The sequence below is a fragment of the Aegilops tauschii genome, chromosome 7, assembly GCF_002575655.3.
Source record: "Aegilops tauschii subsp. strangulata cultivar AL8/78 chromosome 7, Aet v6.0, whole genome shotgun sequence".
Classification (NCBI taxonomy): Eukaryota; Viridiplantae; Streptophyta; class Magnoliopsida; order Poales; family Poaceae; genus Aegilops; species Aegilops tauschii.
The window spans coordinates 207,830,848-207,848,693 of record NC_053041.3 but is presented as its reverse complement, the minus strand read 5'-3'; the positions used below and the strand labels follow the sequence as shown (position 1 = coordinate 207,848,693).

Genomic DNA, 17,846 nt, shown 5'->3' with positions numbered 1-17,846 from the left:
TGTGCCTCCCTCGGGGCACCCCCTAGGCGCAGCCAGGCCCGTTGTGTTCCTTCTGGCCCATAAAAAATCATCATGGAGTTTCGTGGCATTTGGACTCCGTCTGGTATTGATTTTCTGCGATGTAAAAAACATGGAAAAAACAGCAACTGGCACTTGGCACTATGTCAATAGGTTATTACCAAAAAATGATATAAATGACTATAAAATGATTATAAAACATCCAAGATTGATAATATAACAACATGGAACAATCAAAAATTATAGATACGTTGGAGACGTATCACAAATCCTTTGTCATGCACACAATTCTCTGCCTTCCACTGCAGCAATTCCAGTACGGTACCAATCTTTGTGTTGCCATCTTCGTAATTGCGGTACAACCCTTTTTTGTGATCCTCTAACATGCGATCGAACTTCGGCTTCTCCTTTTCACTTCCGCACTGTCTCTTTGCATCAACAATGACCCGGCGGAGATCATCATCGGGCACATTGTCTGGTTCCTCTTGATCTTCAGCTTCCCCCGTTGCAGCATTACCGTATTCAGGGGGCACATAGTTGTCATCATCCTCTTCTTCTTCGTTGTCTTCCATCATAACCCCTCTTTCTCCGTGCTTGGTCCAAACATTATAGTGTGGCATAAAACCCTTATAAAGCAGGTGGGTGTGAAGGGTTTTCGAGTCAGAGTAAGACCTCGTATTCTCACAGCTAGGGCATGGAAAACACATAAAACCATTCTACTTGTTTGCCTCAGCCACTGCGAGAAAATTATGCAGGCCCTCAATGTACTCGGAGGTGCGTCTATTACCGTACATCCATTGCCGGTTCATCTGCGTGCATTATATATAATTAAGTGTGTCAAAAACCATTACAGAACATCATGAATAGATAAGTGACCAAATTAATAGAAGTTCATCATCACATTAAAACCAAAGTACATACATAGTTCTCCAAAGCATCTAATTAGACCATACATTGAAACTATGTAAAACATTTCAATGCAACAACAAATGCGATCATAATCGCAACCATGATAACAATTGATCCAATGACATAATGATACCAAGCCTCGGTATGAATGGCATATTTTCTAATCTTCAAGCGCATTGCATCCATCTTGATCTTGTGATCATCGACGACATCCGCAACATGCAACTCCAATATCATCTTCTCTTCCTCAATTTTTTTTAATTTTCCCTTCAAGTAATTATTTTCTTCTTCAACTAAATTTAACCTCTCGACAATAGGGTCGGTTGGAATTTCTGGTTCACATACCTCCTAGATAAAAAAAATCTATGTCACGTTGGTCGGCATAATTGTCATAAACAATAAATGAACCAAATAGTTATAAAAGATAATATATACCACATCTGAATCATAGACAGGACAAGGGCCGACGGAGGCGGATACCAAAACCATCGCACTATATAATAACAAACAATAATAAAAGTAAGAAAATTACACAAGTATCTATCTAAATCATACAAGTAAGAACTTTTTTCTTTTAGAAAGAAGATAAGATCAAGAGGCTCACCACGGTGGTGCCGGCGACGAGATCGGCGCGGGCGATCGACGACAGTGAGGACGGGGACGGACAGGATCACGGACCGCCAAATCTAGGCAAATCTCGAGGAAAATGGAGCTTGGACAAGGAGCTTCGAGAGGAGAAAGCTTAAGTGTGGCTGGGGCATTTCATCGAACACCTCATGTGCATAGGAGGTGAGCTAGAGCACCACAAAGCTCTCCAACGGCCGGCCAGAAAAACAGAGCAGTGGAGTGCTCTGCTCGCAGGCGTAGGGTATATATAGGCATCTCATTGGTCCCGGTTCATGGCTGGAACCAGGACCAAAGGTGGTTGTGGGCCAGGAGCGAGGCATATTGGTCCCGGTTCATGTCTAGAACCGGGACCAAAGGGTCCAGACGAACCGGGACCAATGCCCCACGAGGCCCGGCCGGCCCCCTGGGCTCACGAACCGGGACCTATGCCTTCATGGGTCCCGGTTCGTGACTGAACCGGGACTAATGGGCTGGACCGGCCTGGACCAAAGCCCCGTTTTCTACTAGTGCATGACCCATCCCCGGTGGAAGCGGATCCTCTAACATCCTCAAGGGATGTCACGAAGCTACAGTGAAATGCGTGTATAAAGCGAAGAATGGATGTCAGGGTACTGTAGCAACTACTGTGCGGGTTACTGTGGTATGTATAAAAATAAATCAAAAAATAATTTTATTGCACCATAATTTGGTTTGTATGTAATTTTTGTAAATGTATACGGTAGATTTGTAATTTGCAAATTAATTAATCTCTTGAGGATGTTAGAGGATCCGGTTCCATCCCGGCCAGTGTGGTTCAATTCTGATATTTACAGTGGAGCTTAGGGTGACGAATGGCTCAGGAAACAGTTCGTCACTGCCATAATTAATCAGCCCTTCGTTTTGGTTTGCATAATGGTGTGGTGCAGAATAACGTTCTCCCGGAGGCTGTAGACGTACGTACGCGGGAGGCGAAAGTACTTCGGTCTACCGTCGCTCGCGAACCATATAGCCCATGGTCATGGCTTGCCAAAAATATGAACGGCTTAGACAAAATCATGCGTTATTTTTCGTGTGCTCATGCATGGATCAGGACGGCCGACACGAAGATTCGGTGCGGCCGTCGGCGTCGGTGGGCAGACAGATAGATAGAGCTAGACGGGCACGTACTAGATGGATAGTGTACGTGTGCAGCCCCTACGACGGCGGTGGCATATTGGCATCGCAGGGGAGGATCGCCACATGGCAGTGACGATGGCAGTGGCGTGCGTCAATGACTGTACGTGTTGGAGACTTGAGGGGGTGCCTCCAAATTTGCTCTCTGCTTCCATCTCCCAGATGGGTTCAGACTTTAGAGATCCGACGTAGTATGATCCTGTCATTTTGCCACAACCAACTACCACCCTTAAATCCACTCCCATTGTTTATGAAATAAAAACAAACATTTCCATTGTCCTCACGGCACCAACCTTTGTTGCTTGACTTCGCAGACCTGTCCGACAACACTTTTAACTTCAAAAGGCATGTTTGGAACACAAGGGAATTTTGCTATAATCAGGAACAGGTTATCCAAAATTCCTTGTATTCCCATCTCAGTAGCACCTTAATGGCCACAAATCGCAACATAAAACTGTTACTACTTCTAAGTAAAACGATGGGGTACTACCACGCATGCAGAATGTGCACTTTCAGGTGTATGAAGACGTACATGCTATACCGTTGATCAAAACATAACAAGCTCACATGAGAATAACTAGAGCGGGCCATCAGCAGTTCTTGGAAGTTACTTATACATTACTATAGATGAAGCAAACCTTGGCAGCCTTTCGGTACATACAGAGTAAGTTCGACAGACAAGATCTATCAGAGCACACACTTTTGAACAGCACCCCCGGAATGAGATTCTGCATGCAATACTACTCATATATCAAAGGAACTTTCAGAAGGGTTTGTAGTATTTGGCGCCAGAAAACAATGAAGCAGCCTTTACCCAAGAATTGATTTTTTTTTAACAAATACTTTAGCAGTCAAAGAAACGAGGGGGCCAGTGCATGTTAGAAGGGCAAAAAATATATAATAGCCATTGTAACTGATTAATGGTGCGCTATCAGGTTGACTTCACAGCAGATGCAAGTGACTTCAAGAGAGCTGGTGATGGTCTTCTTAATGTGTGAGTGAGAAGGATCATCAGTGACAGTAGTGTCAATGCCCCAGCTTGGTGAGCTGAGCCTAATGAGGTAGGAACATACATCAAAAGTGTAGATATTCCCAATGTAACCTGAAACAAAATAGGTAGCACAGTTAATAGTACTGCATGTATTAGTATGGGTAACGAAATCGTTCAATGCTGCAGTTCGAAATGTTAGGTTTGGCATATTGTTTGATGCGATAAAATCATGCATCAGCTATACAGAGGTCATTAAGTTTTAATCAGTTTATGAGTCAGAACTGCATGGATAGTTGAAACATTATTAACACAATGTCAACAAAAGAGCCAAATAAATCAATTTGTGAACTATACCTGAAGAGCAGCCATCCCAAGTGTGCTTCCAACCAGAGACTTGACCGCTGGATGCATATCTACTTTCCTTGCAGCCAGCCATAGGGCACTCACAGACAATAAGGTGCTTGTAGCAAGAATTCGGTGATTAAGCTACAAGAATGTAAAAAACAACATGTTAACCTGCAACAAGTTCTCCGCCGCGTGAAAAGATGGTGGTTATGTGCTACAAGAATCAGTGAACTGGTCCCAAGAAATTAGTACTTATAAGACTCTTCTCAATATTGGTCGATGCTTTTTTCCGAAGGAGCTATCGATTAATATAAAAAAAGTTTTTGATTCTAGCCAGGTTACCCTTCATAGAAAAAATGAATAACTCAAACATTAAGGAGCTAAGAGAATGAATGTGCAAACCAATTAACAACAGAAGTTTAACACGGCATAATTTTCAGAGCTATAAACTCCTATCATGATTGCGGACAAAATGTTACCTGCACAGTAGATGTATTTTCAAAGAAATTACGTATAAAAGGCTCCATACTGAACACATCTTCTGGAATCCAACTGTCACCCATCTTCGGAAATGTATTGTATGCACGCCCCTGGTCATAACAAATAATTAGGCATACAGGGCAAACAGAAGCTAAGCATAGTTTTTATGAGAGCAAGAGAAGTGTTGACATACTGCATCATTCCCTGCAACGAACGCTCCAGATATGGCAGTAATGCCTACAACAGCACTGGCAGGAATTGCCAGCTTTCTAAATTTTGCTGCCCCTTTTACCCATTTCATTGATTCAGCCGGAGGGTCTGGCATTACTACTGACAGAGCAGTCCACAATATACCACAATATATAACAAATGCAGAGGTCAGATGAGCTGCCAGCCTGTATGGGCTAACCCTTGGTTCAACATACTCAGATGCTGGTTCCTATTATGAGAAAAAACAAGTGGTGAACCTCTAAGCCACAAACTTACTAGTTCAACAAGGGCGTTGTATTAATACCTCAAGACCACTTTTCACCATCCACCAGCCAATCAGTCCTTGCGCACCACCAAGTGCAAAAAGAGCAGAGAGCCTGACGCCAAGTTGGCGGGTAACATAGCCTTTTGCAACGAAGTATGCAAAAGGAACAGCAAATACAAAGCCCAAAGCTCTTCCCCACATTCTGTGTGCATACTCCATCCAGTATATAAATTTGAAATCTTCAAGGTTCATTCCTTTGTTCACCCTAGAAATGTTAATGGAATGCTGCTGTCACATTAGCTGAAACGTGGAAGGAGAAAAGAGCTAGAGACTACAGATGAGAGAAACGAAAGATCTCTCAATAATGCTTTCTTCCTACAAAATGTGTGGAGTTACTTTACCACGTAACTAGCAAAACCATATCAAAGTTCTCTAAAAGAGTAACTGGAACAGAGAATAAAGCCCAGCCAAAACTTTCTCACAACTTCTATCAGCACCTTCATATAGGCTGCTAGTGTTAAATATTATCAAGTTAGAACGTGATCTCACAGGCATGTTCTAACGGGGCCAGTGATGACAATTAATCAATCCTTACAGAGCATCTAATCTAAGGAAATGAAATATCATTTATTCTGTTTCAAGCAATTTAAATATCTAAGCTATGTTTTGCTTAAAGCTGTAAACACTTGTTCTCAGATACGTAAACTGACAAGGGGATTTGTTAAGGATCGAGGCAAAAGGGGCGTGAATATCTGTAGCACTAGCACCAACGCTACGAGATAGGGACTTCCTTGAAATGCTACGATCGTCTGAGAGGACAGTAAAAATTAAAGACTGGAGCAAAGCGACAAATAATGAATGCAGCAATTGCATTCTTACCTCATGTACTCAGGTGACTGCTTGTATTTCTGAAATTCCAGTAGCCACTCTTCTTCTGACATTGGAGGCAAGCCCCCGGCGAACTTCCAGTCAGTCATTGATAGCCCCGAACGTGTGAGCCGAGTGACTCCACCAAGTATGACCATGCTGAATACCCAGGCAGCACATCCAAAGAGCCATATACCAACTGCCTTCTGTGCTTGAGGCCCTTTGGTAACTAGCAGCTTCAGTCCTGAATTTGCTGTTGCGTTTGCCATATTTGAATTCAGTGTAGCTGCAGTAGTAGACATTTTCCGTGTGCATTGGCCCATAAAACTCTGACATGATGCAAATGAAGCACCAGTAAATTTTGGGAAATTAATTTCAACAAGTGTAGCATTTTGTAACAGAAAATTGAAATTTAAACAGGTGATTGTGATGAGCTACATAGTGTATTCCCTATAAGTAAAGATAATTGATTGTATAGTTAGAGCATGCATTCCACACATAAAACAAGTGTCACTCCTTGGCATCAACATATCCAAGGAAAACAATCAACTCTTTTAAGTTGAGTAATTGCAGCCGACTAAGACACCATTATCAGGTTAGTAGCATGTGATATTCCTCTGAGTGCAAAAAATTTAAGGATGACCACGGCCAAGCATTATTGGGGCTACAACTACAAGTTTATTACAGCAATCAGATAGCATTTTCCACTGCAACGTAATAAAATTGTTAAATTCTAAACCAGAATGTCTCACATAGAATCCGACACTAATGTCTCCTCACAAAATGGTCATCGACGGCTCATTCCACTCGACATTCGAATCATGTAAAATTGTTCTACGACTCACGCGCCTCGAAAATGATGGCATAATCAAGAGGAACCACGCAAGCAGAGGAAGAGGGGAAGGAAGAGAAACGCTCACCTTGGGGCCGAAAGAGCGGAAGGCGTGGTACGAGGCAACTCGGGAGGCGGCGAATAAGCCACCAGCCGATTGCGGGGGTGGAGGAGGAGGGAGGTGGCGGCCGCCGCCGCCGCAGGAGCCGGATCCAACCCTAGAAGGAGCGGGGGGCGGAGCTGGAGCGCTCCTCGGGAGGCGAGGGATCGTCATCAGGGCGGACGCCTGGTCCCTGCCCCGGCGGAGCAGCGACGCGGCAACCCTGCTCCCCATCATGGCAGGCGGTTGCGCGGTGGCTTGCGGAGGAAGAAGCAGCGGAAGGCAGAGCTCGCCGGAGATTTTAGAAGCGGAAAAATTGTGGGGTTTAGGCGCTGGTCACGTCGTGAATTTCCACTACACACGGAAAATGCGTGCGGGTGTGCACGCCCGGAAATGGGCTGGCCCGACTTCTAGACTAGGCCGAGTACGAACTTTCGGCTCATTGTACACATTCGATCATCTTTTTCCTTCTTCAAAGAAGCAATGTTCCTAAACATTTTCTATTTTTTTTCAGGGAACTTCAAAGAGCTTTATTAAGTGAAGGCATTCGCTGGGCAGCCAGGAGGCTGCTGACCAAGAAGCTAGGGGTGGAGTCCAGCCAGCTTTCAGTCACAGTAAACGTACATGCACGCTTAGCACACAAGTGTGCAGGACCGTTAGCGGCTCTTATTACATGAGAAATATTAAAAGACAAAAAGCTAGCAGAGAGCTCTCTAATTTCAGCAACTATTGGTGCTACTATCGACCGATCGATGTAGTCAAGGTTCCAGAGGTTTACTGCCTCAAGACAGTCGGATTCCAGTTGCACATGCAAAAAGCCTCGAAGCTTGGCAAAGATGACTCCTTCGCGTAGCGCGAGCACCTCAGCAATGAAAGGATCCGTAGTCCCCAATTGGGGTTTGCACCATGCACCCAGGAAGGCCGAGGAGGAACGAGCAACACCCCCTAATCCGGCTGAACCAGCATCAAACTGTATTGCCGCATCCATGTTAATTTTGATATGAGAATCTTCGGGGGGTCGCCATCCATGACCCGGTAATGGTATGAAACTCTGACGGGGTATGTTAAGCAGCGCTAGGTCTTCGCGGATGCGACGAACCGAGCTAGCAGGATCAATGGTTTCTTGGTCGTGCGTCCTTGTGTTGTGGACATCCAGATTGCCCACATGACTGTGATGATCGTAGCACGATCCTTGTCAGTAAATCGTGATTCACAGAGGATGTCGCACGCCCAAGTATTGGGGTGGAGCCGAGGCAAGCTGATCTCAAATAGTAACCTTGCCTCCTCCCAGAAGCTTCGTGCATGGGAACAGTGCACTAGTGCATGCATCAAGTCTTCGTCCATAGCAAGACACAATTTGCATAAGCTGGTATCTTTGATATGTCGGTGGTGGAGAGTGCACTCATCGGGGATGATCCCCTTAAGTACCCGCCACCAGAATACCCGTACTCTTGGGACAACTTTGAGTTTCCATAGTTGGCTCCACATCTGCTGTTCACTCATTGATGGCGTCGCTATCTGCCCCTCTTCAAGAGCTAAACGCTCTTTTTGGTTCATTAGAGCTCGATAGGCTGATTTAACAGAGTAGATACCAGACCTCTCATGTGCCCATGCAAAGAAATCATCTCCACCGCCCTGACGGAGTGGAATGTTCAATATGGCCTCCACATCCGGCGCAATAAAGGTAGCGCGGACAAGGTCATGTTTCCAGGTCCAGTTGACCTCATCGATCAGGTCACTAACCGTTGCAACCACCGAAGCCGGTGATCTGAATAGTGGCCGCATGGTGGCGGTAGACGGGATCCATCGATCCTCCCAAACGGAGGTAGATGCACCATCACCGATGCGTTTTAGCAGGCCAACATTGAGAGCTTCGCAACCAGCAACTGTGGCCCTCCATATGGCAGATGATGATTTGGGTGTTGTTGCCTGCATAAAATCACAGTTAGGAAAGTATCTTCCTTTCATTACTTTTGTACAAAGAGCATCTGGCTTTGTCATGAACCTCCAGCCATGCTTCCCGAGGAGCGCTAGATTAAACTGTCGGAGATCACGAAGCCCATCCCTCCTTTAATCTTAGGTGTAGCAAGTTTGTCCCAGGCGATCCAGTGCAAAGAACGCCTATCAACCGAACTCCCCCACCAGAACTTTGTCATGTTTGAAGTCAAGTTTTTGCAGACTTTTTTGGTAAGCAGAAAACAGGACATACTAAAAGTTGGTATAGCCTGAGAAATAGATTTGATCAATGTTTCCCTTCCTCCACAAGCGAAGAACCGTTCAGACCAACCCTGCATTTTCCCCCTTGCTCGATCTCCAATGTGTTCGAAGGTACCACTTGTGATTCTCCCAACAGCGGTGGGCAAACCAAGATACCGCTCTGAAAAAGCTTCCGAGTGGACGTTGAGCAACTGTTTGAGGGATTCTTTGAGCGCTGCCGGTGTGTTTGGACTGAAGTAGATAGCACTTTTGGCTCTGTTTACGCACTGACCGGAGGCCTCCCCGTATATTCTTAGAATATCATTCAGTCGATTTGCACTATCCGTGCTCGCCTTGATGAAGATCAAGCTATCATCAGCGAATAATAGGTGACTCACCCATGGGGCCCGAAAATTCACGCGTATGCCCCGATCCACGTAGTTGCCATAATATTTCAGCAAAGAGGAGAATCCTTCGGCACAGAGCAAGAATAGATATGGGGATATGGGGCAACCTTGCCGAAGGCCTCTTAATGGTGTGAAAAAGGCAGCAGCTCTCCGTTGACACGAACAGAGAAACGAACCGAAGTGACGCACTTCATGATTAATCTGACTGTGTTGCCCGTAAACCCGAGCCTCAGCATCATAGCTTCAAGGAAGTGCCATTCCACTCGATCGTAAGCCTTCATCATGTCCAGCTTAATTGCACATGAGAAATTCTTCCCTTTCTTTCGCCTCTTCATCGTATGAACACTTTCAAAAGCCACAAGGACGTTGTCGGTGATTAGTCGACCTGGGATGAAAGCACTTTGCTCCTCACTCATTATCTCATCCATGCAAGGCCGTAACCGGTTGGTGATCACTTTAACAGCGATCTTATAAAGTACTGGGCATAATGCAATGGGTCGATGTGGGGAGATGTTCTGTGGATGGCGTACCTTGGGGATTAATGTGATTGAAGTGTCATTTAGACCCGCAGGTAGCTCACCACCATTGAGAAAATCAAGCACCGCTGGACTTAGATCATGCTTCAAAAGTTCCCAGTGACGTTGATAAAACCCTGCTATAAATCCGTCCACCCCCGGCGCCTTAGGCGGTGCCATTTGGAATAATGCATCATGTACCTCTTGAGCTTCAAATGGACGGCATAACAGGTCGTTCATAGCCGGTGTAACCCGATTTGGTACATGCGATAATAGTTCCTCGCTGTTACTGTAGCCTTGAGATGTGTATAGGGCTTTGTAGAATGCAAGGATTTCTTCCTTGTCTTCATCTCCCGAGGCACAAACAGAGCCATCCGCACGCTGCAGGTTGGCGATCTTGTTGATGCGCTGACGTTGCTTTGCCTGCGCTTGGAAATAAGAAGTGTTGCGATCCCCCTCCCGCAACCACGGTACTCGAGAGCACTGCTTCAGCCAGATCTCCTCCAGTTTTAGTGCTTCTCGAAGCTTGAGCATGGTGGCTTTCTCTTCTTCTGAAGGGCCCCGGCCAACAGACTGACTATGCAATCTGTCAAGGCGCTTTTGTAGTTGTCGAACCGTCCTGGAGAGACAGCCGAATTCTCGAACCCCCCCCCCCCACGGCACCAAACTGCGTTGTAGTGCATCGAGGGAGTTCATAATACCACGCAAACCTGGTTGTATGGCTTGTGCTCGCCAAGTTTCAGTGACAAGTTGTTCGTAATCACTATGAGACTGCCAGATGTTCTCATAGCGAAACGGTTTCGACATATGTGATCTATTGCTCGGAGATTGGTGCCAAAGCTCAGTTAAAACAAAACAGTGATCTGACTCCACCGAGCAGATGTGACGTACTTTAACATACTCAAAAATCTGTCTAAATTCCTCGTTAGCAAAGGCTCGGTCTAGCCGGGCTTTAACATTTGCATAGCCGGATTGTCGGTTGTCCCATGTGTAAGGTACTCCCGTCCAACCTAGATCCTGGAATGCACACTCATCAGTGATCTCGCGAAAAGCTCTCATCTGCCATTCTGGTCGAGCCGTCCAACTGAAGTGCTCTTCCCCATATAGGATCTCATTAAAATCACCCATACATAACCACGCAGAGTGCGGTAGTGTATGTAGGGTACGGAGAAAGCGCCAGCTATGATGCCTGTTTTCTGCTCTTGGCGCTCCATAGAAGCCGGTGAATCTCCAGTTCACCGAAGTGTCCGCAGCATCGCGCACCACTACATCAATGTGGGCCGAGCTGTAATTCTTGAGCTCTACTGTCATGTCTTTGGACCAGAAGAGACCAATACCTCCGCTTAATCCATCGCTGTTGACAGCAAAGCAACCCGCAAACCCTAAGGTTTGTTGCAATCTCTTAACACGTTTCCCTCTAATCTTCGTTTCCATGACAAAAACTAGAGCGGGCCCTTCTTGCTTCACGATATTGCGAAGCTCGCGAACTGCCTCGGGGTTCCCAAGCCCCCGGCAGTTCCAGCTTAGGCAGATCATTGGGCTGGGCAGGGCTGCATAGCAGCCTCTGCTGAAGTACTCGAGTTGGTGGGCGTGGGTTTCTTCTTTTTTGGTTCCCGAACTGTGCCCTCATCCTCGGAACCCTCTCCCTCCTTTGCGGTACCAGCAGCTGTGTGCTCCGTCCCAACCTCATCATTTGCGGCGTGGTTTGTGAGGAGGGGAAGCTCAATTCTGCGGTAAACTTGGTTGGGCGCCCCCCCCCCCCTTGCGTTTTGGAGCAGTGTTGCGCTTGACAGGGGAGTTCACCTCGGCATCTACCTCTGCTGCATTACTAGAGTTTTTGGTCTCATTCCTGCTGGATTTTGCTGGCTGAGTTCGTGAGGAACCCTCGGAAGATGCAGCTTTCTTCTTCTCATCCGACGGCCGCAGACCTTTGCCAAAGGGCAAGTCACCGTTTTCATCTCTCGTTCCCGGTGTCGGACAGACCAGATCAGAGTGGCCCAATCGGCCACACGAAAAGCAAAAGTGGGGTATGTTTTCATATTGAATGTCATATGGATCTGTACTGCCCCTCCTTGCAGAATTGATCAAAATCCACCTTCTCAATGGTTTGGCTACGTCAAGTGTGACACGAGCTCGCAGGTAGCCTCCCCCATGAGCAAAGAGAATCGAACTAGCCTCCTTGTCTATCTGCTTCGCAATTGCTTTGCACCATGCATCATCACGCAGATTGAAAGGAAGGTTGACAACACGAGCCCAAACTTTCAGTTTGTCGAATTTGAGTTCCGACAGGCACATGCACTCATCAAATTCTGACAACAGAACCGCATTCTTGCTGATATGCCATGGGGATCCGTCCCATACGCGATCTCTATCTCGCTTCGTTGCAAACTCGGCAACGAACGTGTTTTCCCCTACCATGCGAAAGGATAGACCCTTAGGGTTACCCCATGCGGGTCGAAGTGCGTTCGTGATGGTCTGGATATGCAGTGTGTTGCGGTGCAAGATCTTCCCTGCTACCATCCACTTCTCTGGTGCCCCTTCAACGCGATCATCGAGCACCAGGGGCGTCGCCTCTTCCTCAGAGATGTCAAGTTTACCAAGTTGTTCCTCCAGGCGCGCCCTAGCAGTCTCGAGCGACATCGTCGCCCCCGTCTCCCCGCCGCCGCTCCCGGAGGGTGTCACCATCCCCCGTCCGGCGGAACTCCGGTGCGCCCCGCCGATACGATCTGCGGGCGCCGTCAGGTCCGCCAAACATTTTCTATTACTCACTCCGTCCTTAAGGCTACGCTTGGTATGGATGTAATTTAATACACGTGTATTAAATTTCCGGGTGTAATTTACATGCCAAGAGTTATTCCCAGCTGGAAACCAAAACGACGGACAGAGATCTGTAATTTTTACGGGTGTAAGTGGAGGAAAATGAGGATCCAAGCAGGGCCTAAGGCATCTCTAACGCGGATTACATAAAAGATGTTAGAAGAGTAAAAAATTGGTTTTGGTCTTCTGAACCGCACATAGTCGATCCCTTACCGTTGTTAGAGCAGTAAAAAATTACTCCTCGGCCGCCCCGACTATCAAATATACTCGACTGCCCACCCGTGGAGTAAAAGTATCCCCCCCATCCCATGTTGGCACCCTCCCCACCCCGCGCCACATCGTCGTAGGTGTTGCCTCCATGATCATCGTTTGCCTCAATCGATACCCCGCTGCCTCCGTTGCCCGCCTGGCCCCACTTCGAGACGCTCACTGGTTGTTGTTGTCGCCAAAATAAAGCTATATCGCCGTCGTCGCCGTCAATCCCATCGTCGGAAGCACACACCGCATCTTCTCCCTCTGTGCCCCTTCATTGACTGTCGGCCATCTCAGAGCCCCGCCTATCACTAGCATCTTGGGCACTGGCTCAACGCCACCGACCGACCGTGACACCTCCTTCGTCCTTCAAGTGTTCAACAGATTGCTTAGGTGAATTTCTTTGTGATTTTTCATCTCATTTTCTTTTTGGCAATCGAGTTGAACCTGGTCATTTCTAGTGTAGATGAAGAGGCTCAGGGAGATGATCTTCGACGACTCTTCGTCGGAGGGGGAGGAAGAAGACGGTGATGACTTGGAAATGGTTGTTGCCATAATATTCAATGAGGATTTTCGGAGGCCAAGAGTAGGATCACAATTTAGTCGTATGCACATCAATCGAGATAGAGCAGAGGGTCAGACCAAGATTATGAGAGATTACTTCAACCCCAATACAACCTATCTTGAGAAGTATTTTCACCGGTGACTTTGGATGCATAGAAGTCTCTTCCTCGCCATTGCAAAAGTTGTGGAGAAGCATGATGATTGGTTTAAGTTAAGGAGGAATGCATCGGGGAGATAAGTGCAAGCCCATTGATGAAATGTATCACAGCTATTCGAGTGCTTGTGTATGGTTGTTCAGCCGATGTCGCTGACGACTATGTCCGCACTGAAGAAGATACAGTCTTGGATGCGGTTCAAAGGTACACAAAACTCGTGATTGAGATCTTTGGGCCAGAGTACTTGAGGGCACCCACCGATGAAGACACCGAGAGGCTCTTGGGATTGAGTGAAGAACAAGGATGGCCTGGGATGCTTGGATCAATTGATTGCATGCACTGGACATGGAAGAATTGTCCTGCAGGATAGAAAAGTCGGTACAAAGGCCACTGCAAGGTTTTAAAATCATTCTTGAGGTTGTTGCATCGGAGGATATGTGAATTTGGCATTCCTTTTTTGGATTGTCTGGCTCTCATAATAACCTGAATGTGCTTTCGAGATCGCCGTTGTTTCCAAGGCTTGTTGCCAAAGAAACTCCTCCTTGCAACTATGTTATCAATGATCATCAGTAAACGATGGGTTACCACCTTTCAGATGGCATCTTTCCTCCGTGGGCCACATTTGTCAAGACAATGCAACATCCTCAAGGGAACAAGAGATCTCACTTTGCAATGCGTCAAGAGTGGACAAAGAAGGATGTGGAGAGAGCTTTCGGTGTGCTTTAGAAGCGCTTTGCCATTATTCGGGGCCCTGCCGAGTATTGGAACCCCAATGTCCTATGGCAAATAATGACATGTTGCATCATCTTGCATAATATGATCCTTGAAGATGAGAGGGGGTGCAAAAGAATTTTCGGTACATATCCAATGGGGATCTTGTTGAGTCGGAGTACGATGCAAATAGGATATAGAGATTCCTCGTAGCGCATCAAAGCATCGAGAACCTAGAAGTCCATACTCATCTCCAAGATCATCTTATTGAGCATCAATAACAACTCATGGTACTTCATAGTTGTGCTTTTATCATGCTATTTACTTCATTTGAACACTTTTCTATGTTTGACTTTGAATAATTTGGTTTGTAAACTTTGAATTTGTAATATTCATGAATTATGTGAACCTCAATTATTATTTTTGGATTTAATATGTGTGAAAATATGTAGCTAAAAAGTACTATGTAAACTAAAACTAGGATGATTTGGCAAAAAAATAATAGGGAGATAATTTTAGGGGATCGGCTAGGAATCGCTTTTATTTAGCGGACCAAATATAAGGAGTTAAAGGATAAGATGTCGTTTGAGGGGCTAAATCACAAGGGATCGGTTAGAGATGCTCTTATATTTTTTTGTTTTGAAAAGTTTAAAAGCACACAAAATAAGAAAAAGACTCTCAAAAACTTCCAGGTTGTCTCCCATGCCGCACTTTTTTTAAAGCCATTAAGTTAGGCAGAAAGTGCATTTTTTGTATTTTACATTTTTTTTAATTTTTTACTTTCAACCCACAACTAAAAGTAAAATAACAAGAAAATAAAATCTACTCAGTGACATAAGTAAACAAGCATACAAGAAAATATTCGCCCTACGCTGTTGCACCCGGACAATGGCGCCAAAGAGCTTGATAATCCCCAAGTGCAAGGAATCATCATAGAACTTTCCAAAGATGAAAGTGGTAAGTATGGAGTGTCGAACCCACAATGCGCTAAAGGTAAGATCAATAATCTCCGCGCCGATCTGCCACTAATACTAAAGGAAATATGCCCTAGAGGCAATAATAAAGTTGTTATTTTATATTTCCTTATTCATGATGAAGGTTTATTATTCATGCTAGAATTGTATTGATCAGAAACCTAAATACATGTGTGAATACATAAACAAATACCATGTCCCTAGTAAGCCTCTACTAGACTAGCTCGTTGATCAAAGATGGTTAAGGTTTCCTAACCATAGACATGTGTTGTCATTTGATAAGGGGATCACATCATTAGGAGAATGATGTGATGGACACAACCCATCCGTTATGTTAGCATAATGATCGTTCAGTTTTATTGCTATTGCTTTCTTCATGTCAAATACATATTCCTTCGACTATGAGATTATGCAACTCCCGGATACCGGAGGAATGCCTTGTATGCTATCAAACATCACAACGTAACTGGGTGATTATAAAGATGCTCTACAGGTATCTCCGAAGGTGTTTGTTGAGTTGGCATAGATAGAGATTAGGATTTATCACTCCGAGTATCGGAGAGGTATCTCTGGGCCCTCTTGGTAATACACATCATAAGCTTGCAACCAAACGACTAAGGAGTTAGTCACGAGGTGATGTATTACGGAACGAGTAAAGAGACTTGCCGGTAACAAGATTGAACTAGGTATGAAGGTACCGACGATCGAATCTTGGGCAAGTAACATACCAATAGACAAAAAATAACGTATGTTGTCATAACGGTTCGACCGATAAAGATCTTAGTAGAATATGTAGGAGTCAATATGGGCATCCAGGTTCCGCTATTGGTTATTGACCGGAGAGGTGTCTACATAGTTCTCGAACCCGTAGGGTCCGCACACTTAACGTTCGTTGATGATATAGTATTATATGAGTTATGTGATTTGGTGACTGAATGTTGTTCGGAGTCCCGGATGAGATCACGACATGACGAGGAGTCTCGAAATGGTCGATAGGTAAAGATTGATATATAGGACGATGGTATTCGGACACCAAAAGTGTTTCGGAGGGTACCGGGTACTTATTGGGTCACCGGAAAGGAGTTTCGGGCACCCCCGGCAAAGATATGGGCCTTATGGGCCAAGAGAGGGAACACACCAGCCCACAAGGGGCTGGTGCGCCCCTTGTTGGGGAACGTAGTAATTTCAAAAAAAATCCTACGTACACGCAAGATCATGGTGATGCATAGCAACGAGAGGGGAGAGTGTTGTCCACGTACCCTCGTAGACCGTAAGCGGAAGCGTTATGAGAACACGGTTGATGTAGTCGTACGTCTTCACGATCCGATCGATCGAAGTACCGAACGCACGACACCTCTGACTTCAGCACACGTTCAGCTCGATGACGTCCCACGAACTCCGATCCAGCAGAGCTTTGCGGGAGAGTTCCGTCAGCACGACGGCGTGATGACGGTGATGATGTTGCTACCGACGGAGGGCTTCGCCTAAGCACCGCTACGATATGATCGAGGTGGATTATGGTGGAGGGGGCACCGCACACGGCTTGGAACAATCAACTTGTGTGTTCTAGGGTGCCCCCGCCCCCGTATATAAAGGAGCATGGGGGTGTTGGAAATATGCCCTAGAGGCAATAATAAATGGTTATTATTATATTTCTTTGTTCATGATAATTGTCTATTGTTCATGCTATAATTGTATTATCCGGAAATCGTAATACATGTGTGAATACATAGACCACAACGTGTCCCTAGTAAGCCTCTAGTTGACTAGCTCGTTGATCAACAGATAGTCACGGTTTCCTGACTATGGACATTGGATGTCATTGATAACGGGATCACATCATTAGGAGAATGATGTGATGGACAAGACCCAATCCTAAGCATAGCATAAAAGATCGTGTAGTTTCGTTTGCTAGAGCTTTTCCAATGTCAGGTATCTATTCCTTAGACCATGAGATCGTGCAACTCCCGGTTACCGTAGGAGTGCTTTGGGTGTGCCAAACGTCACAACGTAACTGGGTAACTATAAAGGTACACTGCGGGTATCTCCGAAAGTGTCTGTTGGGTTGGCACGGATCGAGACTGGGATTTGTCACTCCGTGTGACTGAGAGGTATCTCTGGGCCCACTCGGTAATGCATCATCATAATGAGCTCAATGTGACTAAGGCGTTAGTCACGGGATCATGCATTGCGGTACGAGTAAAGAGACTTGCCGGTAACGAGATTGAACAAGGTATTGGGATACCGACGATCGAATCTCGGGCAAGTAACATACCGATTGACAAAGGGAATTGTATACGGGATTGATTGAATCCTCGACATCGTGGTTCATCCGATGAGATCATCGTGGAACATGTGGGAGCCAACATGGGTATCCAGATCCCGCTGTTGGTTATTAACCGGAGAGGCGTCTCGGTCATGTCTGCATGTCTCCCGAACCCGTAGGGTCTACACACTTA

General features: G+C 45.8%; 1 protein-coding gene across 1 annotated transcript; it reads right to left on the bottom strand.

The window, feature by feature from the left end:
- Positions 1 to 3,427: 3,427 nt before the first annotated feature.
- Positions 3,428 to 7,169, bottom strand: LOC109772083 (heme A synthase COX15). Its single transcript, XM_020330780.4, has 7 exons — positions 6,785 to 7,169; positions 5,877 to 6,193; positions 5,037 to 5,262; positions 4,716 to 4,961; positions 4,522 to 4,632; positions 4,052 to 4,183; positions 3,428 to 3,808 (listed from the first exon to the last, which is right to left on the bottom strand). The coding sequence occupies exons 1-7, from the start codon at positions 7,031 to 7,033 to the stop codon at positions 3,638 to 3,640; spliced, it is 1,452 nt and encodes a 483-aa protein (XP_020186369.1). The 5' UTR covers positions 7,034 to 7,169; the 3' UTR covers positions 3,428 to 3,637.
- Positions 7,170 to 17,846: the final 10,677 nt, after the last annotated feature.